At 36.9% G+C, this 23048-nt stretch overlaps 1 protein-coding gene across 4 annotated transcripts; it reads left to right on the top strand.

The window, feature by feature from the left end:
- The first annotated feature begins 323 nt into the window (after nucleotides 1-323).
- LOC113065600 (serine/threonine-protein kinase Sgk1) lies at nucleotides 324-22398 on the top strand. 4 transcript variants are annotated; one of them, XM_026236979.1, is made up of 15 exons: nucleotides 324-426; nucleotides 889-1010; nucleotides 1174-1295; nucleotides 4013-4252; nucleotides 12096-12293; nucleotides 13066-13126; nucleotides 18714-18789; nucleotides 19022-19097; nucleotides 19212-19400; nucleotides 19543-19674; nucleotides 20091-20327; nucleotides 20437-20532; nucleotides 20663-20818; nucleotides 20932-21021; nucleotides 21199-22398. In XM_026236979.1, the coding sequence occupies exons 4-15, from the start codon at nucleotides 4025-4027 to the stop codon at nucleotides 21364-21366; spliced, it is 1707 nt and encodes a 568-aa protein (XP_026092764.1). In that variant the 5' UTR covers nucleotides 324-426; nucleotides 889-1010; nucleotides 1174-1295; nucleotides 4013-4024; the 3' UTR covers nucleotides 21367-22398. The 4 variants fall into 4 exon arrangements, with proteins under 4 accessions (XP_026092764.1, XP_026092766.1, XP_026092767.1 ...); XM_026236981.1 differs by lacking the exons at nucleotides 324-426; nucleotides 889-1010; nucleotides 1174-1295; ... (1 more) ...; nucleotides 12096-12293; nucleotides 13066-13126 and adding an exon at nucleotides 16296-16432; XM_026236982.1 differs by lacking the exons at nucleotides 324-426; nucleotides 889-1010; nucleotides 1174-1295; ... (1 more) ...; nucleotides 12096-12293; nucleotides 13066-13126 and adding an exon at nucleotides 17918-17939.
- Nucleotides 22399-23048: the final 650 nt, after the last annotated feature.

Here is a 23048-nt window from a genome sequence, read left to right as displayed (position 1 = left end):
ATTGTTTATTTTATTCATTTTATTAATTATACATTATAGTAATAATTATAACTAATAATGATTTCATATTTTATTATTAAATGGGGTGGTTTTAACATATGTTTTTGTGAGAGTATATCATAATAATAATAATAATAATAATAATAATAATAATTATTATTATTATTATTATTATTATTATTATTATTATTATTATTATTATTATTATTATTTTATTTTATTATCCCAAATGTCCAAGGAGTTGATGGATCTTTCTGTCATTGTATCTTTAACTCTGTATATTGAATCTTCACTCATTATCTTCCATTCCCTTTCCCTGCAGATGTGTGGCATCCGCTGCTCGCAGGATGACGGACCTGTTGATTCATTCACCCCAGCTCATTCATAAATGATTCTTGACCAAGAGAGTTCCAGAAAAACAGACAGGTAGGAGAGAAAAGGAGCATGATGGATGCTCTGTGTGTGTGTCAGAAGAGGGTTGCAGCACTGCAGCGGTTCCTGTAACAGCAGTGGTCAGGCTAAACACACCCATCCAATCCATCAGCCTTCATTCATCCGTCGCCCATCCTTCCATTCACACAATCAGAGCAGCGGGGAGGGTGGGATAGAGAGAGAGAGAGAGATGCTGTGATAGAGAGAGCATCTGCTTCTGCAGAAAACGCAGGGGGAAGGGGCAGAGGAGGAGGAGTGAGAGAGTATCGTGCCATCAGAGAAGAACGAAGTGCTACAGTGAGAGAGAGAGAGAGAGAGGGAGATAGAGAGAGAGGGCAGGGAGGAAGGTGCACTTCTCTCCGATTGCAGCACTCTCCCTGTCATATTGATAAGGTGTCTGTTCGACTCCATCTCATTTTGTTTGTCAGTCTCTCTTACACACACACACTCACACAGTGAAATTCACTGTGAAATCCAGCAGCATCATCGGGACACACTCGCGGCATCAGTGCAGCCCTGATATCATCGGTCAACAGTGACAGTAATAACAACTTGGACCAGGGAAGACAACGACACAGGTATGACCACATGCACAGATGCCCATGTACACACACACACACACACACACACACACTCATATGTGCTTGTCAGGCAACAGATATCATAGATTTGTGCTGTCGTAATTACTACAGGCAACACAGAAGACATTACAATGTTTTCACCTTTCTGTCCCTCTCTCAGGCATCACGCTGGGGTCTGCAGAGTGCGCGGGCCAGCCAGAGGCCACGAGGCTGGTCCATAATGCAGAGAAACAGTCTTTCTCCTTTAAGAAGTGCTCTGCCTTCCAGTTTGTCAAGAGGAAGGTGAGTGTGTGAGAATGTTGGGTGCTGGGTGCAGAACTTTTGTTGCTGGTGGAGACTTAAATCTGCTGTTTAGTGGGAGACATGGACTGGTGGGTAGTGCACATGCTCTGAAATGTTTCATGTTGGTGCTTATTTAGTTTGAATCAGGCTCCAGTAATTTCCTGACCTGTCTTTTCGCTTTTTCTCTGCAAAAGCACATACATGTTTTAAGGATTTAAAAGTATTTTTCTCCATGGAGGAAGTGAAGTATGTATATTTGCATGTTTATGCATTAAAAAATATATGAATGCATGTACTATAATTGGTTATTTGCAATAATTGTATTTGTATTCATGATTTTTGAATACTGATGAAAAATTCAGTCAATAGTCAATAACTGCTGTCATGTTATGACTGATATTAAAATTATATAGCATTTTGGTAAATAAATAAGTAAATAAATGAGTATGAAAATAAATATAAATATTGAAATAAAATAAATATTATTACATTTGAATATATATTTTGTCTAAATAAATAATAAAATAAATTTAAAAGAATATAAAATATATATATTAAATATGCATATTCATTTCGACATTTGCCAAATATTAAATTTAACAGGGTTTAATTATTTAATTGTTCAATTATTATTATTATTATTTTTAATCAAATACAATTTTATTGTTATTTTATTCTAATGTTACTGCTTTTAAAGATTAGGTAAGCATTAGATGACAACTAAGGTAATCTAAATGAACAAATAGAGGAAATGAGCATAAACAAATTGCACTCTGTCCCCTTTTTCCTCCCAGTTGTGACACCCCTGGGTACTGTTAAATATTGTGTATATACATGATGGGTTGTTTGTGTCATGATTGTGAGATTGACGGCCAGTTCTGAATATGCATGGAAGTTTTGCAATGTCATTTGACATCAATATTGAGATTATTAATGGGTTTCTTTGTTCGCCGTTGCTCTTACAATTTGATTTGTGAGTGATGTAATGGCCAATCTAAACACGTTTTGAATTATTTATTTAAATATAATGTATTTGTTTTGGTTTTAAGCGAGAAAGTGTGTGTGGTTTGGCATTGAGTCCAGACTCCTACATACACACACAGCAGATGGAGTGTCAGAGAGTGACTCAGTGAGATGGTTTGGCTGGATTATTATGTATTTATGTGTACACTGAGACTGAGAGAGAAGGAATCTTCTGGAGTGCCAAGGTGGATGTTTGTCTTTTGTAGGTCAGCTTGCAGTGTTGTTTTATACGTGTGTAGCATTAACACGACCAGAGTGTGCTGTGTGTTTTCACTCATGCGGGTTTGTTAACAGTGTCTTTGCACTGGGCAGCACACACACACACACACACACACACACACACACACTGATGTTTTTCTCTAGTGACTAAAGTTTGGTGGGTTGCCGAGTCATCAGTAGAGCCCGTGTTTGGACTAGTTTATTGAGTTGCCATTGCATACATAGCTACTGCACAGAAAAGGCAGCATCTCAAAGGAGATGAGATGAGACAAGATCTTGGAAGCTTAAAGCTAGTGTACTGCCACAGTGACAACATACAATGACCTGACTTTGAAAATCGATCAAAAAAGAGAAAGAAGCAGAAGGGAGCAGAAGAGAGCAGTGAATTGTTGAGATCTGTGACTATATACGGTGTAACTGTTTATGTATGTAGGACATTGAGAAGCATCGTTTTCCATTGTTTCCTCTGAACATATAGACCTTTGAGATTGTTTTCTGTCATCTGGCAGTTTGGCAGCTGTATGAAATAAAGTGAGAAGTAGAAATCTCTCAGCTTTTGCTCGCCCCGTGAGAAACAGGATTTCCTGGGGTCTAGAAAATTGCTTTTTTTGGTACTCAAGGGATTGAAGTCATTAAATACATTGTAAACTACAAAGAAGACATACAACCCTGTGCCCTGTTTCTTTTTAGTCAGTCACTACAAAATTCATCTCCACAGATTGCCTCAAACAAATCAAGATACTTTCACATGACAAAAAATATTATGATAGTCTACTTAGATTCTTTGAGAAACATTTGACAACTGGGTTTCACAAGAGCCATTAGCTGCATAAACTACTCCATCCTAACTGAAAATAAATCACAAATGAGATCTCTTTAATATCTCAGACATTATTCTCTTAGATGAGATTACATGGGGTGTAGATTTAAATGTTCACATAAGCATGTGTCTCTACAGTATCCGAAGAGATGTCAGTGTCACAAAACTGTGCTCCAATTGACCAATATCACGTTTGGTTTGGGTTTCATGTCTTTTATTTAGATTTTTCATAGTTGTGGTTCCTGTCATGTTTTTCCCCTGCCCTTATGTAATCCTGAAAAATCCTTTTATTGCATTTTTACTTCATTTTACTTTATTTTTAAAGAAAAAACACCTAAGAAGTGTTTAGAGAAATATCTGATTCTTAGGTCAAACTTTCTGAGAATGCCATTAAATAGCAACATCTGAGCATAAAGCTTTTCTATCGAATTTCATATCTACACCCAACATGCTAGATATTGCACAACTCATGGTTTGATAAGCATTTCATGGAAATGTACTCCAATTTTATCACCACATGAGCTGTGGAATTTGTTTCCTGGACTACTTAAGGTCAAGTTAACTTCCAACTACCAAGCCTTGAGCCTTGAATCACCATGTACCACTATCCATTCTATAGTTTATAGATGTAAACCCTTTCATGTTTCGCCTTAAGGTGCGCAGGTGGATGAGGAATCCGAAGGTGAATGTGGAGAAGGTCCAGGCTAAGGGCTTCTTGTCTTCATGTCCGAAATGTCAGGAGGACCAGGACCTGTGGTACACACATTTCCCAGCACCTTACAGCTGCTGCCACTACAGTCCTGGAGGATACTGCCTCCCTCACCCCCCCAGCCCTCTCTGTCAGCCCTGTGCCCCGTGCACACCCTGCCAGCCGGACAAGAACAAGACATGCAAGGTTGGGAAACTGTTCGATCATCTGTTCATTGTTTATTCATGCATTTATTGATCTAAGAGTCTTGCTTGACAGACAGTTTTGTCAAGTACACAGTGTACAAATAAGTACAAATCATTACTATCAGCAATATTTTTATTAATTACCCCATGTTCACTTATATCTAACGTTGTGATGAATTTATTTGGGGGTTTCAAACCGGAGCCCACAAGAGGGTAATAGCTGGTCCATAAAAAAATTGACAGAAAATAAAACGATTTTATGAACCAACTTAACAAAATGAGCAACAAATGAAAAAATATACAATGCTATACAATTAAATTTCAAATTAACTGAAAATGTTTCTGTAATATATAAGATATAGAGCACAAATATGTTTTTAAAAATAATATTTAATGCAAAGATTTTATACAATGTGTTTCTTATTTATTATTATTTTCATATTAAAATACAAAAATAAGTAATACAAATAACTTTTGGATAGAAATTGAAGAAACGGAGTAGATGTAATGATGTATTGATTGGTAAGGGTAGGATTCAGATTGAAATAACCTCAGATAGCTTACTGCAGTTTACAGCAAACGTGAAGAGAATCACAATCATAAATAGTGTCTGGTAATGGCTATGCCATCCATACTTTAGGACCTACAAAAACACTCTTAATTTAATCTTTTCCCAATTTCGCTTGTTTATTCTGATCCCATTCGGTGCAAGCTTTTAATCTTGGCATGCCGTAGGGATGCATAAGAGCCTGAGAATGTTGTCTTTCCATTTAGCAATGCTAAACAGCTTCCTAGGGTTGCACTGGGTTAGCTGAGTTGAGTGCTTTCTCACTTTCTCCCACAGTTTCTTGCCTGACTGTTTGATTGGCTCTCAGAGACACAGATGACACAGAGCTCAGAGGGAGTCTGTATCCCAGTCATCCCTTCAGAGAGAGAGAGAGATCACACATGACCGCATCTCTGCTCGCTACATGCAGCCTCAGTTTATGTAACAGTCAGGCAGTTTGACATACATTCGATTGTATGTGTTGTTATTTAAGGAAGCTTTTGCATAGCAAACTTTCAGAAATGTGCTGTGGTCAAGCTCTGGCACACTTTTAACTGCAGAAGCATATAATTTGATTAATTACACAATGGCATGAAAATTAATAGGCTGGATGCTAACAGAATGGAAATTAAGCGCAAAGATAAAGGCAGTGCTCAGCGAGGAACAATGTTAGCTTGCGTAAGGTGTCAACTTGAAATTTTAGTCAAATGGATTTCTGTGACTTTATGAAACCACTTTTATGACCTCACAAAACATCACAGAATTCATCTTATCTATTGCTAATACTTAACAGAAAGTATGTGGCTTTTGTTTGGACTTGTGAATGTCTAACAGAATGGAATGTGATGTGAGGACACAGAATAAATCTATAAATTGTTGCCAAATTGGCCAGTTTAAAACAATATTCACAAGAAAAAATTAAATGTGTGAAACATTTTGAACAAAGACGGAAAACCTGCAAAAACACCTGAAATATTATTTAATAAATTCCCACTTTTTTAATTTGACCTGGACAAATAGCAAAATCTCTACTTGCACTGAAAATATTTGTGAAAATATTTGCAATTTTAAATATTAGACTTAATCTGATATTGTAATAAACTAATTTATGGGTGTTGCAAGGGGGTTTGAGAGTGTCTGTCAACATTTTCAGAGAAAATAAAAGGATTTTATGAAACATTTTATGAAACACAAGCAACAAATACATTTGAAAGTATAAAATACAAAATTAAAATATAATATAAAAAGACTATTATACAAATATAAATGTTGTCTAGATATATATTTTAAGAATTTGTTTTACTTTTATTTTTATAATATGACATTTGCTAATTTTCTCGCAGAGCATAAATGGGTCCATATTCATAAAAATATATAGCTTTATATTTTAGGAAAGGGATCCCTTACATGTGGACCATCATAGTTGGGAGTCCTTGGATATTAAAACATTTGAAAACCCTTCAATTAACTAATATAATTTCCATCTTTAAAACTGTTAGTTGAATATTTTATACAACATATTAATACAGCTGTATTATATATTGCTTTTATACAGATAGACAGACAGACAGACAGTGTCAATTACAGAACAATGGCTAAACCTGTAGCCATCTCAGGTTGGTTGGCTTTTGCGTTTGATTCATTTGATAACCTCTTTCCTACTTCTCCTCTGCTTTGCCACAAACACGTCTCAAATAACCAGAGAACTAATGTCTGAGCTGTTGTATTCATAAATTATGAGTAGGAGCTACAATGGGTGGCTTGTATATCAAGGTTAGGTTGGGTTAAAAATATATGTGTCCTGACAGGGAGAATGGGAGAGGAGAAGAGGAAATATTATGGGAGAGAGAAAAAGCGAGAGAGATGACACATCGTTTTGTGTCCAGTCGGTCTCGAGGCAGAAGTTATGTAACGCATATCAGGGTCAGAATGACGGAATCGCAGCCGAAGCCGCATTAGCGCCTATGAATGACTGAATTAATTCAGCAATCTGATAGTAATATCTAAGTAATATCTGTCAGCTCATATGTTTCGACTAATCCATCATTGTTTTACTTATTATGATGCTTAAGCAACAGCTGAGGTTTGATCTTGTAGTTGAAGTTCTTCCAGTAACCTGGGATTGTGATGGATCTGTTTTGTGTTTCATTTATTTTGTTTTATTGACGCTTCAGGAGGAACATGATCGTGTTTTACAGTAGATGTTGCCTGGAAGGGTTTTTATATCACGCCCTGTGACAATATGGAGAGCAGTGGGGCTCCTTCTCGCTCTGCATGTGGAAGTGTGTTTGTTTGGGTTAGTGTGTGTTTGGTATTAATGTGGCAGAAAGATGCGAGGAGCAGGGGGTTGCCACGATGACTCATCGCTCATGAGGTCACACAAACACACACGCAGGGCCAGTTTTTATAATGCCAGGTTTCGCTGGGTTGAAATGAGTATAAAGTTTGATTGACCACATTGCGCTGGTCTTCAGATGAAGGGGGCTGCTTCAGTATGAGGGTCCATGATGAGATCACATGTGATTTGTTTGGAGAATCTGCTAAATAATTATTGTATGAAGCAGATTGTTCGCGTCTTGTTGATTACATTAAGTGTCTGGTTGGTTATGACTGATTGCGCTCTTCAGTCTAGTGTTTATTAACTTTTCGGTCATCTGTCAATTGTTTATTCATGCATCTATTCATCCTTCAGGAGTGAATCTAATATTTTAAGACTCTCATGTTTTGCTCAACACAAAACCTTTTAAAAATAAATTGAAAAGTGGCGGCCCATGGAAAAATTGTGAGAAAATAAAGGATTTTAAACAATAACTAAAGCACCAAATGAAAAAAAAAGGTGAAAAATCTGTACAGACAGGTAATATATAAGATATAAAGATATAAAGTATTTTTTTTTAAATAATATTGAATACAAAGATTATATATGAATTTAATATTTTCATATTCAAATAGAAAACAAAGTGGTGAAGCAGATTATTTTTGTCATGATGATTATATTAACTCTCTAATTGCTTATTATGACGATTGAACTATTCAGTGAGGAGGGTTTAAAGTCAGCTGACAAAATTAGAATTTTTAAATATCTAATTTGTTTTATTTGTTTCTTTCTGCTGAAAAAAGACATATGTCTCCTCTAAAGGTCAAATTTCATCTTAAGTCAAAATGAATTCTGTTTTTTCTCATTACGTTCTCCCAGAACCAAGTGACCTGACACATGCTAGTTTTCCTGATTTTATGGCTTTATACTCTTCTGCTCCTATTTTACCTGTGGAGAAACACCAAAGACCACAATGATACTTAAACAAAGGTCTCCTGAGCCACGAAAGAGCAACTTCTGAGCTATAAAATGTTCATCTGGGCAAACACAACCACAAAAACACACACTTCTGCCATCGTCTGTCCACAATCCCGAGCATGTGTCATTAGTTCTCTTAAATTCAAAGCTTGTTTTGATGTCACTGACTGGAATTCCAGAGCTTTGACTCGTCTGGTAAACAAACGGATCAAGCTACGTTTTCCTCACCCCTGCTGTGTTACTTTAAAATCACTAAGATACTGTTGTAGTTTTTAAAATAAAACTGAATAATAAAATATTGTTTTAGTATAGTTAGTTATTATTATAATAACGCTGGCTTTTATCAGTACAAAACAGCATTTGTGTTGTATAAGTCCAATAATAAAGGTTTCTGAACTGTGAGCCAATTAGCAAACTACTATTTTTATCTGTTTGTTCACGCATCTCATCTCTGCCTCTATAACCCTTTGTCCCATATGAATCCGTAGTCGGGGTTAATGCGGCTAATGGTTACTAGGTTTCAGGGGAAAACACAGCACACAGAAGTGCTATCACCAGAGCCCTTAAACATCAGCGTCAGTTCCAGTAAGACCTCCTGCTTTGGTTCAGGTGATTCTTTATCTCTATTTTGGGCCCTTGTCTTTTTCCCTTAACTACGCTGTTGCATGCTAACTCTCTGCTGCTGTGTCAGTTGAAGGTGGCTCTGAGCCAAATTCGCTCTCACCTTGCAAGCGTGGGCCAGCGGTGTCAGCTGGGTAGAAGTTCTTGACCTTCGCCTACTTTATATATTTTCCACCATCGTGTTGAAGGAGCGATTATATTTAGAGAGCTTTGGACTGGTGTGGAAAAGGCCTGAATCATTCTGTAATCTTTCCTGAATTGTTCTGCAATCCTCCTACAAAGAGGCACAGCAGGCTAATAGATTTTAGGAGGGAAGTAATACTTATTCTGTGCAATGGAATACTTTCCCGGTTCAGAGCGGGTTTAATTATGCTTACAGGATTTAGTGTGTAGGGCTTTACTTCGCTATACTTCAAGGACAAAAAGGACCACACTATTGAACTAAATCTCAGATAGCCTGCCTTCGGAGACATCTGAGGATGGAAAAGAGGATTTATAAATAAAGTGTTTTTATTTTTTATTTTAATGGCAGGGTTTGTCTGCATTCTTTAAAATAGCTTCACATGAAAACAGCTTAGTTTTATTGTATGTCATCATTTGGATAGCTTGGGTTGGACAGACAAGAGTTGCACGCTAATGTGCTGATAAAATATTTTTAGCCTTTATAGAAACTGATTAAATGGTAGTTGACACATGACATACTCATTACTTTTTTCTACTTTTTTTTTCCTCTTCCAACATCACAATGATGTGTCATTTTTATATGAATAAGTGAACATCTATAGGTGCTGGAATTGGTCACCTTTCTCTACCCACAGTTTTTAATCATGTTTTGCCTCTGAAACTTCATTTGAAATGGTCACGTGGTGTGACGAATTAATTCTTAAAGTACAAATCTTATTGGCATGAAAAACCGCAAATTCAAAATGTTTTGTAGAATAGATTTAGTTGGGGTATACACTCAAATATAATGTTTTTTAATTTAATATATCGTATGTATACCGCTCAGAGGTTTAGTGTCAGTACATTTTTTTATAAATTAAAACTTTTGTTCACCAAGGATATTAAACTGATCAAAAGTGTCAGAGTAGACTCATACATTGTTGCAAAAAATGAAAAATGTATTAAAAATAAATAAAATTAAAATAAGTGCTTTTCTTCTTTCTATTCATTAAAAAATCCTGCAAATGTATCATGGTTTCAAAAAGAAATACATTAATAAATATATAAAAAGACATTTAAGAATGTAAGCTAGTATTTAAATAAGTCGTTTTAAATTGTAATAACAGTTAGTAAAGATAAACATATTTAATATGATTTGTTTTATAATGAAATACTTTCATAATATTTCAATTATACTTTTTCCGGGAACATTTTTTACACCGCTGGACGTCTCCGCAGGATAAATGCCCAAAAGTATTTAATGTCAAGGAGGCAAAGGAAATGGGACTTTCAGAAGCATTTGTTCCCAGCTGTGTTTGTGATGGGATGCAGAGGAAGGAAACCTTTTGGGAATTCCACATAGACCAATCCCATACAAGAGTTTGGGGCCAATCTCCTCGAACAGAGTTATAGTGTGCCATTTAACCTCCCTGACTACACACATAAACAGACACAAACACACCCCAGGGATTCAAAAATATATTGACTTTGTATCGACTAGAAAATCTCTGTCACAGAGATTTTAGATTACAATAGCAGAGCAGAGCCTTGCATGAGAAATGACAGCTCAGACAGTGTTTGGAGGAGAGGGGAGGGAAGAGTTGCTGATTAACCGTTTTTTATCTTAACATTTTCCCGTAAGTGCACTTACATAATCGGCAGCTTTTGATGTTAAAATATTTGGGCCAGGACTAGGCCCTTAAGGAAGGCTAGTTACAATTCCAAGATCACCTTTCCCTGGAATCTGTGCTTCATTCTTGGTATCAAAGGCTAAAGGGCAAAGTGTGTGTCTCAGTGTGTGTCTTTTTGATTATTGTGGATTATAGAATAAGCCTGAGTCGCTGCAGTGACGTCTTTCACTGACCCTTGAGCTTTCATCAGCACAATTACAGCTGAACACACACATACACACACACACTTCATTTTCAGCTGTGTCTTTGAGTCAATTTACATCTAGCTCTATGACCTTTAGAGGAAAATTTGCTTCCAAAATAGACATTTTATCCTGTGAACTGGGTCATCACAGTCAGACCATGCAAATAAACAGCTCTATTAGCTATTAGTGTGATTTATTCTTCAAATATTTCACCTGTAAAACTGATCAAATGACATGATTTATGTCTCAGTTCACTTGATTATTTATTTAATAAGAAAAGCACATGACAAGAGTTACAGCACTGATGACATAATGCTTATATTTATTATATCTACTTATTATATCTATGTGTTGTTTTTGCACATCATGCTTACTCATGGGGTGTTGTTACTTAGTTGTTAGCTGGTAACTAAACTTTACTTTTTGACCCCGACAGTAGTGAATTCATGAACTATTATCATGGCCTTGAACAAGACTTGGGATTGCTTCAGCGAGATTCCTGTTCTGTGTACTGGGTCCCTTTTAAAAGCATCAGCTTAATCAGTTAGTTAACATACATAATATATATATATATATATATATATATATATATATATATATATATATATATATATATATATATATATATATATATATATATATTTTTTTTTTTTTTTTTAATTATTTTATAATAAAATAAAATAAAATAAAAGGAAAATAACAAATAATAATAAATGTTCACCAAGGCTACATTTATATCTGTGGTGCAAAACTTTTCAGCATCATTACTCCAGTCTTCAGTGTCACATGATCCTTCAGAAATCATTCTAAAATGCTGATTTGCTGCTCAATACACATTTCTTCTTATTATCAATGCTGAAAACAGTTGTGCTGCTCAATATTTTTTTGTGAGGAAACCAATGATGATGATTTCAAGTTAAAGTTGAAGTTGAAATTCAGAAAGTTCAAACCAATAGCATTATTTTGCACTAGAAATGTATCAACGTAAAAATTTCTGTCTCTTTTCATCAATTTAATGCATATTTTCCGAATAAAAGGTATTAGTTTTCTTTCATATTTCAAACAAATCTTACCCCAAACTATTGAATGGTAATATATGATCATTAATTTTGGCTTTAGTACAATAGCAATATAAAACAAATGATATGTAAACAAATATTTTTCTCTATATAGTTTCACACTATTTTTCTCCCACAATATGCACAGGTCTTAAATATAGAATTTAAGAAGGGGAATCCTTGCAAGGGGTATATTTTCATTATATTTGAGGGTCCTTGGCATTGAAAAGTTTACTACTAGGCCACGACAGTACAATAGCTTACCTCATTTGTGTTTTCCATCAGGTGAGGAAATGGAAGATGCTCAGTCGCCATCACAATGATAGTAAGGTGAAGGGGGCAGAATCAGAGGGGCATGTGATCCGCCCCTGGACGATGTCACCCTTGCTGGGAAGCCCCGTACTGCTAGAATGTTGCATCTGCAACGGACCCTTCATCTTTTACGGGCACGAGGAGACATGGCAACCACGTCAGCGCACACAGGTCAGCACACAAACAAATAGTGTGTTAGATAACAAAAATATACCTTTCAATGTAAAGAAATAAAGCACAAAGCACACAAAGCAAAACATGTCATGAAAACAAGTTTCTAAATCATAAAACAATATATAATAAGAGGCTTTCTGGTTGTCGAACATGAAACACGCATCATTTCTTGAACTTTGTATTCATTTTCCATTCGTCTTAATTCTGTCTGAACTTAATTTTAGCCACTTAGCTGTTTACACAAGATGAAAGAGCAGCGAGACTCAGAGAGCTTAGAGTAAGGCCACATGCAAAGATGTTAATACTATCCCTCACATATTTCAGCATTCTGTTAGCCGGCTCTGCAGGGGGGTTATTAAAGAAGTGGATTTGGGTAATTGCTCTTTCAGTCGTTTTCTCTCTCTTTCGAGCTCTCTCTCACTCTCTCTCACTTCATAAAGAAAGCTTGCTGCTTGGGTGCTAAACTGTAAACCAGCAAGCTGTAGATTAAGACCAACGTGACACTCCATCTGAAAGTCATCATTTCACTGTGATGAGTGTGCATGCATGATAAAACTGTTTGAAAGTGTTCCACTGACTCATGTGACTCTGTAAATCTAAAGCCCATTATTAATAACGCAAAGTCACAATTATAATTTTCAGTGTCTCTTCCAAGGACCAATGCCTCATTCTGTTATTAAACTTGTGTATAGGTCAAAAGAGACATACAGTACTAAGACAATATGTAAGACATATATTGAACTAACCTACATTACTTCTTTTTTCTCAGGCAATGGACCTCTACTATCATGGAGACCCTGAGTCTGATTGTTGTTGTCCGTCTGACACCAGTAAGTTCTGTCTTTTTTATCCACCTGTCTTTTATTTATTCCCTTATTTCCATACTCTTGCTCTCTCTTTTGTATGTCTTTTCTCATTCACTCACCTTTATAACTCTTTCACGATCTCATTGCAATTGGTCATTATACTTCCTTCTCTTCTTTTTTGAGTTGTTTTGTTTCTTCTCCCTTGCTGGTATAAGTATAACCCATTATTACTTTAAGCCATGTAGGCTTAGAGTTGAACCTTTAATAACTATTTTTATGCAGGTGCTCAAAACAGTACTTCTGTGAATAAAATACTCCTACACTTTTCAATTACAAACACCCAATGCCACCTGATAATGGTCGAAACGCACAACCCACTTTTATCAAGTGCTTGTTAACATGCACTGTATTTGCTAAACTGATCCTAACACTGATAAAAAATTATGATTTATGTATTTGGCAGATTTTTTTTTCTTTAGGAACTTTTCCAAAAGTATTATTTTAAAGAATAGAATAAAATTTGCTAGCTTTAATATCTCTATTTTGGATATTATAACAAAGTTTTAATGTAACACAAACCAATTTTTAGAGAACAGATACACTTCCAATTATATGTTTAGGGTTAGTACTCTTTTATATAAGCAAGGGTGCATTAAATTTATTAAATGTATTAGTACAGACATTAATAATGAATCAGTGTATCATTCGTTCATTTGTTTTTTAAATTAAAAAAATGAAAGTAGAAAAATGAGAAAACGTCTCCTTTTACTCTTCTTTTCCCCCCCCAAAAAAACTGATTATTCGCTTTCTACATGTGGGCAGGAATTAAACGCCCCTTTCTGCTGATTGGTCAGTCGAAGATCAAACTGTGCTGTCATCAGTTCTTTCGCAGTTCCATGCAGCAGAATAGTTGTCCTCCACTGCTGCAGGTAAACGGATTCTTAACATGTTTATTGCAACTACATTTAATCTTTTCTCACCAAACAAGCAGACTTACGAATAGCTCGACACCATTCACAGAGCCTAGACAGGACTTTCTTCTGTGTAAACAAGAAGAAACCAACAAATCATTTAATTTGAATGATTCAATAAATCATTTATTAAAACAGGGATTTGCTCCCACCTATAGGGGCAATTTTATTTTCATCTTTATTTATCCATGACAGTCTTAAACCAGCCAAGGTGCCAGCACAAAAACACTTTTCAGTTCCTTGATTATTACGCCGGAATGAGAGTATAGTTCCTAGACATGTCGTCCTAGAAAATCGCAACATTTCATTTTCCGTCAGCCTTAGCACACGATGTAACTACAGAAGACTCAAGTTTTAAATAGGAAAAATATCGAAACTCTTTGGTCATTTTTGAGCGAGATGGTAATGGTCTAATCAGATTCAATGATCTATGCTAAGCTGCAGATAAAAGTGCTGAATCGATTCTAAAACGGTAAAACTCAACTTTTTAACACTAGGGGAGTTGGAAAATTAGCCTTTTTTTAATAGTGGAGTGTTCCTTTAAAACTGAACCCAGGACAGGTACAGAGAATTTTACTCGATAAAATGTGCTTTCCCATTAAACGAAATATGCCAAATATAGAGCACTCTGGAGATGAGTGAATTTGTAATCACTGACATTTAGCCGTCTCATAATTGAGTAATGCAGTACATTCCCTATGAAGGCACATGAATCTGTAACTGAAGTAGCTACATCTTTAATATATTTGTTTGTTTTCATATTACATTACTCATAGTTTAAATTTGTCTCAATTATCTCATAAGCTTGAGGATTTCTCTTGATAGAGCCATAGGTCTGTTTGTTTACGCACAAATATTTATTCATTTATGTGAAGGTGTGTGTCTGAAGGAAATTGCATAATGCTCTTGAAACCAGTTTAGTATCCAAGATCACATTAGTATGGATAATGTTTGGGTCCTGTATTGAGTGCTTAGCTGCACTTAAATAAGATTTTACGTAATCCTCATATTCCAACATAAATAAAGTGTTAGGACACTTAGAACAGAAGATCTGTTCATCTGTGTGTGTTGTCTCTGTTTCTCTATATATCGTCTCCCAGACCTCTGTTTACTTCCTATTTTACACAAAGAAAGAGAGACCGAAAAGAAGGAAATCTGAATGAGATGAACACAAGGAGACAGAAGGGGAAGCTAATTAAAATGAGAAGATTTGAAATAAGAACTGAAAGTTTACAAGTTTCAAAACATTTGTAAAACTGTTACGAATAAAATAGAGAACCAAAAAGAGTGTAGTGTATGACAGTGATGACATACAAAAACACACATGAAATTTGTTCAAATTTTATACATTAAAAAAAAAATCATAATAATTTCCAACTATTAGCCTAAAAATAGGTTCTATTATGACTTACCTAATAGAGTGAGATATCTTGCCCGAGTCTTAAGATTGTGTTTGAGTATTTTGTGTGTGATCATTTTCATGCTTTGCCAGACTGTAATTCACGTTTATTTGTATATATCTTTTCACGACACAAACCATTGCAGAGCAGCTTCACAGAAAATTAAGAGTTGCTTATCAGTGGTGACTGTCAAGGTGATGTACATATGACAGAAATGGACAATAAATATCATGCAGTTAGATAATGATATGTTTTCAAATGAACAGTGAACTATTTACAGCAATGATTATAAGCCGCAATCAAACTTAAAGCTAAATTTTGTAGTTTTGTATGTTGATTCAGGGTTGTCATCATCTGAGCTCCTCTGAGGGATCGGTGTTCAGTGTTCAATCATCTCAGAGCTTTGTAAAGGTTGCATCCAAACTGAAGCTTATGTAATTCCTCTCAGGATGCCCATACTGAAGCAAAAAGAGAAAAATTAGCAAAGCCGGTGTTCAAACCAAGCAAAGAATGAAAATGTACTTTTGATCAGATATAGCTAACTGTAATTAGTGTTGGAGAGGAGTGAATAATTAAGGGAGGTATTGGCTTTATCTTAATCAGTAAAGAGAGAATACAAATATATATACATTTTTTTTTTTTTTTTTTTGCTGCACTCCTTTCCTGAGTCTCAGTTGAGTTGCGCTCGCCAATGCTGCCTAAAAACGGCCCAGGTAGATAACTGACCGGGTTTTGACCAGCCTGTGTTCCTTTAGCTTTAGCTTCTCGTGAAAACAGTGCAGCACATTGTTGGAGGGCTTGAGAGGCTCCGCCCCAATGATATCCGGTGTCAGATCAGCCCTGATGGAATGCGGCGGATTGAGAAAATTCTTTCACCTCCAAACTTCTTCATCAAGCGTGTCTCTTGAAAGTTACTCTCTTTCCTGACCCTATGAAAGACAAAACTTCACCGCTGACATGTAAGTCGAATTTTGCCGAATTTACCGCGGAAAGCTCCTATTTATGGAGCTGTTTTTTATTTCAATGACTGGAGGTGGCCGCTTTTAATCATGGTGTAGCCTACTGGAGACATCTGTATGTGCAGGAGCAGCGACCCGGTTTTAACACCTTACTTATATCTAGATTGAATTAGTCTAATAAGGGCACTTGGCTCTGACTTTGCTAAATATTACAGACGCCAACGTTACAGCACAATGAGAACTTAAGCGGAACTGAAAGGTTTGTGCTTTTTTCAAGAATACGATAATCATAATAAACAACTGATATGTATACACAAAAAGCCATATAGCGGTTTATTCAAACTTCTATAAGATTTGTTCAAACGTTTCTACGTTAAAAAAAAATATTTTAACAGCGTTACACTATTACTTAAATGTTGCAACAAGTAAGCAGAACAAAACAATTGCAATGTATCACGAACAATGTGAAAGTACAGTCTACATGAGATGTAACCTATGCATGATATCTTTACTCAATAATACTACCGGTAATTTGTTCTACTAATACTAGCGTGAGAACAGCTGGTGACTTCGAATGTATTCAGTGAAGCGATCTACTGTATGCTTTGTTCCGAAATGAGATACAGTGGAATTATTTTTAACTGGTTAAAGTCGCAATGGTCTTTGCCACAGCTCAGCTATTTATGAGTTTAAATCGTTTTATGACTTAGCTTCAGGGCATTTTATAACTTAGGTTGAGTGGCTTGAAATGACGTTAATTAATAGTCTGCTAGGGTATAGGCCTAGGATTGCATAACTGTGGCAAACTAGGGCATCCCATTGATCTTATGTAAATTTCCTGATACGGGCTCTAAATGACAGAAGGATTGAATGCAGAACAATGTTTGAATTTTCTTAAAAGCAGTTAATTCCGGGAAGTCCGACAACTTTCCGGCGAATCGGTTCTTTCGAATAAATGAATTCGGCTTAAAAATGAATTCGGCTTATTTTACCTCATGATATTATTATGCCCTTACATCGCGATGTAGAATGTCATTTGTAGCCACGTATTTAACGTCTTATTACATTTTAATTATACATTTAATTACGTTTCATGTATATTAAACTGTAATTTAATGTGCCTCCGTTACTTTTACTATAACTCAAAGGTTCCATTCGATTCAGACTTATGACAGAGATCGTTATTCATTCAGTGGGTTAGTTGTGAGTTGACTCGATTGACGGCTCTGAATATTCGTTTGTAGGCCTACTGGTTTGTGAATAAGTTCAGTCGATTCATTGAATGATCAGACACAAAAGAACGGTTTATTCACTGTTAATCCAGGCAGTATTTTTCCAGTGAGTGCTGGATTTTGGCTGGAGTCCCTTTGCTTTTGTCCCATTCATGCGTCATCTGTCACAATGGTTAAAATGGGGGCTTTGAGGGGGAAACAGTGAGGGAAAGAGTCATTGACTCATTGACTGTTGTGCACTGGTGGATGGCAGTGGTTGTTTGCAGGTATGAAAGGTATGATGAATCAATCAAATCTTTTCTGCTTTATCTTTACACTTATAGGCTATAGTGAATACTTTGTTTATTCTTGCAATAAGGTAGCAATGAGAATGTGTAGCAAGACTGGGAATGTTTGTATTATGACTGTAATCTAAGGCAGGCAGGCTTGTTTATTAAAAAAGAAAACAGTGTCTCGATTTTTCAAGTTTTGACGTTCCTCTCAACAGAACATGTAGTCCTGCTCAGCTTGTTAGATCCGGGAAGATCTTTTCAACCGTATGTAACATAACATCAGATTTGGGGTCGTGACGTGCTTGTGTACTCTTCATTCACAGCTGGCCCACTCATAGACGTCACAGCTGACTCCTCTAGAACCTAAGGTACACACGCCAGGCCACGCCCCCGCCAACCCGCACTTGCGTCAGACCACGCCTCCTATCTAAGAACGCACTCCAAGCCACGCCCCATTAGCGGAACTTGATCTCTAGCCTCCTCCCCCAGGCTTTTAAATAGTTGGAACAGCAGTGTAGGAGTTCAGTAGCGCTTTGTGTCGTTTTGGTTAAGAGCCCGGAGTGGAAAACTTCTGCAATGACAATCCAAACGGAGACGGGCGTCCCAGCTCCAGACTTGACCTACTCTAAAACAAGAGGACTAGTAGCTAATCTCAGTGGTAGGCTTTGTTTTTCAGATGAATGGAATATCCTGAGCCAACTTTAGCACAGAATGGGAAGAATATTAAGTGATCTGGGTTTTTTTAATGGACTTTTCTCTCTTTTCTTTTATGTGCAGCCTTTATGAAACAGAGAAAGATGGGACTGAATGACTTCATCCAGAAGCTTTCCACACACTCTTATGCATGCAAGCAGTAAGTCTACTTTCTCTAAATCTGTATTGAAAATGTGCATGTTTAAAAATTTATTTTAAAAAAGTATTAATTTACAAAGCTAACTTATTTTAAATATAAATGTTCCTTTATAAAGAAGAGTATAACCAATGTTTTTCTACTTTTTTGTCATTTTATTGTTGCCAAAATAATTATATTAATAATATAAAATTCAAACTCAATAAACCATTAATTTAAATTTTTCTTCCTGCAGTCCTGAGGTCCAGTCCATCTTGAACTTGACACCTCCACAAGATGCTGAGCTGATGAACAGCAACCCTTCCCCACCGGTAATTCTGCGTTTATTTATGTCATCAAAGGATATGCATGTGTATGTATCATGCATCTTTCTACAAAACAATATATGAATCATATTTGTCTAATTATAGTTCTCTCCTCTCCAGCCAAGTCCTTCTCAGCAGATAAACCTCGGCCCTTCGTCCAATCCCACCGCCAAACCATTAGACTTCGACTTCCTCAAAGTCATCGGAAAAGGCAGTTTTGGAAAGGTTCTTCTGGCCCGCCACCGGAGTGATGAGAAGTTCTATGCAGTCAAGGTGCTGCAAAAGAAAGCCATCCTGAAGAAAAAAGAGGTATGGAATCATACAAAGCCATTCAAATTCACTTCTAGTGACAGTTGCTTTAGGCTTTGGAGAATGCATGTGTTTAATAACAGCATAGTAGTCCTAGACGGTTGGTTGACTTCTTTTCATGATCTCTTACCTCTGACCTCAGGAGAAACACATCATGTCTGAGCGCAACGTGTTACTGAAGAATGTCAAGCATCCTTTCTTGGTGGGCCTGCATTACTCCTTCCAGACTGCTGATAAACTCTACTTTGTACTGGACTACATCAATGGTGGAGAGGTACGTTTATTAATTTGCATTAAATAAAAAAGAAGTTACACACAGGGAAGTAAAACAATATTTACAAGAGAGGGTAGTCAAAGATGTTGTAGGAGACAGTAAGGTAGATGCAGACAGAAAAAGGATATCCTTTCATGAGAAGCAAGAGGAGCGACTGGGCTCTGAATAGGAAACTCTCATCAGGAAATGGCTGGGAGGGGAAAGTGTGTGAGGTAGGGGAGCCAGATTTAGCAGCTATGGTGGTTTAGACTCTAACTCAACAGACGTCTCTGAGGGGCTGTGGAGGGGGGTACGTTCTCATTTCCTGCCATTGTTCGGGTTTGTGAAGTCTGGAAAAGCCTTGATTAAGTACGCCATTCAGGATATGGAATTCACGGCCTAATCTGTCTCCTCTCTCTCTCTTTGTCTTTCTATAGCTGTTCTATCATTTGCAGCGAGAGCGATGCTTTCTGGAGCCACGTGCGCGGTTCTATGCAGCCGAGATCGCGAGCGCCTTGGGGTACCTGCATTCGCTAAACATTGTGTACCGAGACTTGAAGCCCGAGAACATTCTTTTGGATTCTCAAGGACACATCATCCTGACTGACTTCGGCCTGTGCAAAGAAAACATAGAACCCAATGGAACGACATCCACGTTCTGTGGAACACCAGAGGTAAATAACATTCACTTCTATTGTTAAACAGCGGCTGCTTTCAAACAATGCAATTGCATTTGTAGTTAGTAAGGCTAGCCATCTTGATGTTTCTCCTTTTGTCTTGCAGTATTTGGCACCTGAGGTGTTACACAAACAGCCGTATGACCGGACGGTGGACTGGTGGTGTTTGGGTGCAGTGCTGTATGAAATGTTATATGGCCTGGTGAGTTATTCCCCCAAATTAAATAGATTTTGTGCCTTTAATTGAATGTATTTAACTTATTAGCTTAATTGAATTGGAATTGACTTGGCTTTGTACTTGATTACTGATTGTTTTTATGGTATCTCCACAGCCTCCGTTCTACAGCCGTAACACAGCGGAAATGTACGATAACATTCTGAACAAGCCACTGCAGCTCAAACCCAACATATCAAACTCTGCCAGACACCTGCTGGAGGGCCTGCTGCAGAAAGACAGAACCAAGAGACTGGGCTTCACTGATGACTTTGTAAGTGTGTTTAAAATTTATATATATAGTTTTTACTATATATTAGCCATATCATATTAAATAGCAATTTTGTTGCTGTTATATCTAAAGTATCTTCTATTTCACTTTTGTAGACTGAGATCAAGAACCACATGTTCTTCTCTCCTATAAACTGGGATGATCTTAATGCCAAAAAGCTCACGCCCCCCTTCAACCCCAACGTGGTATGTTCTACTTCTGTTCTGCATTGACTTTGGCTTATTACAACATAGCACTGGATGCTAGAGATAAAAAGGACCGAGTCATTCTGGCATGATTTGTGTCAAATCCTGCTATGCAAATGTTGCAGTTTCTTATCAGTTCATTTCAGTTGTGTAATTTTTGACGTGTTTTCGTTTCAGACGGGGCCTAATGACTTGCGCCACTTCGACCCAGAGTTCACAGATGAGCCGGTGCCGAATTCAATCGGTTGCTCCCCGGACAGCGCTTTAGTCACAGCCAGCATCACTGAGGCAGCCGAGGCTTTCCTAGGCTTCTCTTACGCCCCTGCCGTGGATTCCTACCTGTAGCCCATCGACGCAGGAATGCCATTCTGTAGACTCTTACCTGTAGCTCATTACCATGGAAATGCTGTCCCATGGAATCACACCTGTAGTGCATCACTATGAGAAAAGAAACCCCTGTCTCATTTCCCTGCCTCCAGATAGGGGGCATTTGCACATGGCGTACGGCAGCTCAAAAGGCCTTTATTTAAAGGCCTGAGTTTTACAAATTAAAAAAAGACTTGTCATCTTCATCGACTGCATCCAAATGCACGATTTCTCCTCCGCTTTCACCCCGGGTTGGGTCAGACAGACAGATGGGGGAAAAAAAGAGAGAGAGAGAAGATTGATTATGATGGACGATTGTTGTGTACCTTCCTTTCCTAGAGATTTATTTCCAGCTTATTTACTTTTATAGGATTGTTGATGCTAGACTTCATTGTTTTGGATGGATTGGATGTGTGTGTGTGTGTGTATGTGCCTTGGTTTTAACACCCCTTCACACATGTTTGTTTAATCTAAATCATGTGATCTGGCATGACAGTCCGTGTCTGATTTAAGTCAACATGACGCTAAAACCACTAAAATATATCAGCATCTGATGTTAATGTGATTTTTCAGTTGCACATCTGGGATTAAGTTGCACATTTATCTTACTAATTTAAAGGGAACTTCCTTTTTTGTGTTTTTCTTGTTCGTTTGACTCAAGCGGAAGGTGCTAAAGGGATGTGCTGCTAATGTGTGTAGATACACACCTTGACCAAGGAATCAGACCTTTCGGTTTTACCTTAGTCTTCCAGCCTCCTAGGATGTACAGAAATAGTACAGCTCAGAAATGGTCTGAACACATTCACATTCCACGAAATAAGACTGAATGGTTATTTAAGTTTGTTTGTATATTTTAAGGTCTATGTATTAGTTTTAATGTATATGGAACAAAAACTTAAAAGTATGCTTACATGTAACTATAAATGTACTGTAAAGTTGTAAAATGTTTGAATTATGTGTGACCTTGTTTGGTTCGCAATAAAACTTTATGGTTATTTTTCCCCAAAACAATATTCGTATCTGTTTTTTTTTTTCTGTAGATGAAACTAAATCATTGGGTCATATAATTTAACAAACCAGTTTGGTAAACATCACACACCATGAAACGTCAATAGGTTAAAGGCTGCTTTTAGTACATTGTTGTGGGTCATTTTACTTTCCCATCCCAGTGCTCACGCCATCCCTGCACTTTGAACCTCATCTTTAACCAACCTTAATTTTAATTTCTCCAGCAGCTGTCAATGTTTGTATGTATTAACCAGCTCCTGGAACTGATTTTCTGAGACCTGGCGTAATGGTCTGAGCAAGTTCACCAGATATGCTCCACTTGAAACCTTAAACTAGGTCACACATCAGTGAAATGACTGGTGATTTGTTAAAAGTAAACCTGAGCATTGCTTTTAAGAGATTTCATAGACATGCTATGCAGGATTCATAGGAAATTCTTATCTGTAAAGATACTTTGGCTCTCAACAGGTCAACTTGGCTATGTGACATAATAAAAGGTAAAAAAATATATAACCTCACAATTAAAATTTATTTATATTTGATATGCATTTCAATAAAAAAACGTGCTGCTATAGATGATAAATAGAGTGGGTTACAATCTCTTATCCACTAGCGCCGCCACAATGTTGTTTTTGAAACTACACTTTTTTTTT

Source organism: Carassius auratus, chromosome 48 (assembly GCF_003368295.1).
Source record: "Carassius auratus strain Wakin chromosome 48, ASM336829v1, whole genome shotgun sequence".
NCBI lineage: Eukaryota > Metazoa > Chordata > Actinopteri > Cypriniformes > Cyprinidae > Carassius > Carassius auratus.
This window is presented reverse-complemented; position numbering and strand designations above follow the sequence as displayed.

Bases quoted from the DNA above. Each gene is read 5' to 3' on its own strand.
- LOC113065600 (XM_026236979.1), top strand. From the start codon at position 4,025: ATGAGGAATCCGAAGGTGAATGTGGAGAAGGTCCAGGCTAAGGGCTTC. The intron at 19,401-19,542 runs GTATGGAATCAT...CTCTGACCTCAG, and splicing joins CCATCCTGAAGAAAAAAGAG to GAGAAACACATCATGTCTGA. The intron at 20,819-20,931 runs GTAAGTGTGTTT...TCACTTTTGTAG, and splicing joins TGGGCTTCACTGATGACTTT to ACTGAGATCAAGAACCACAT.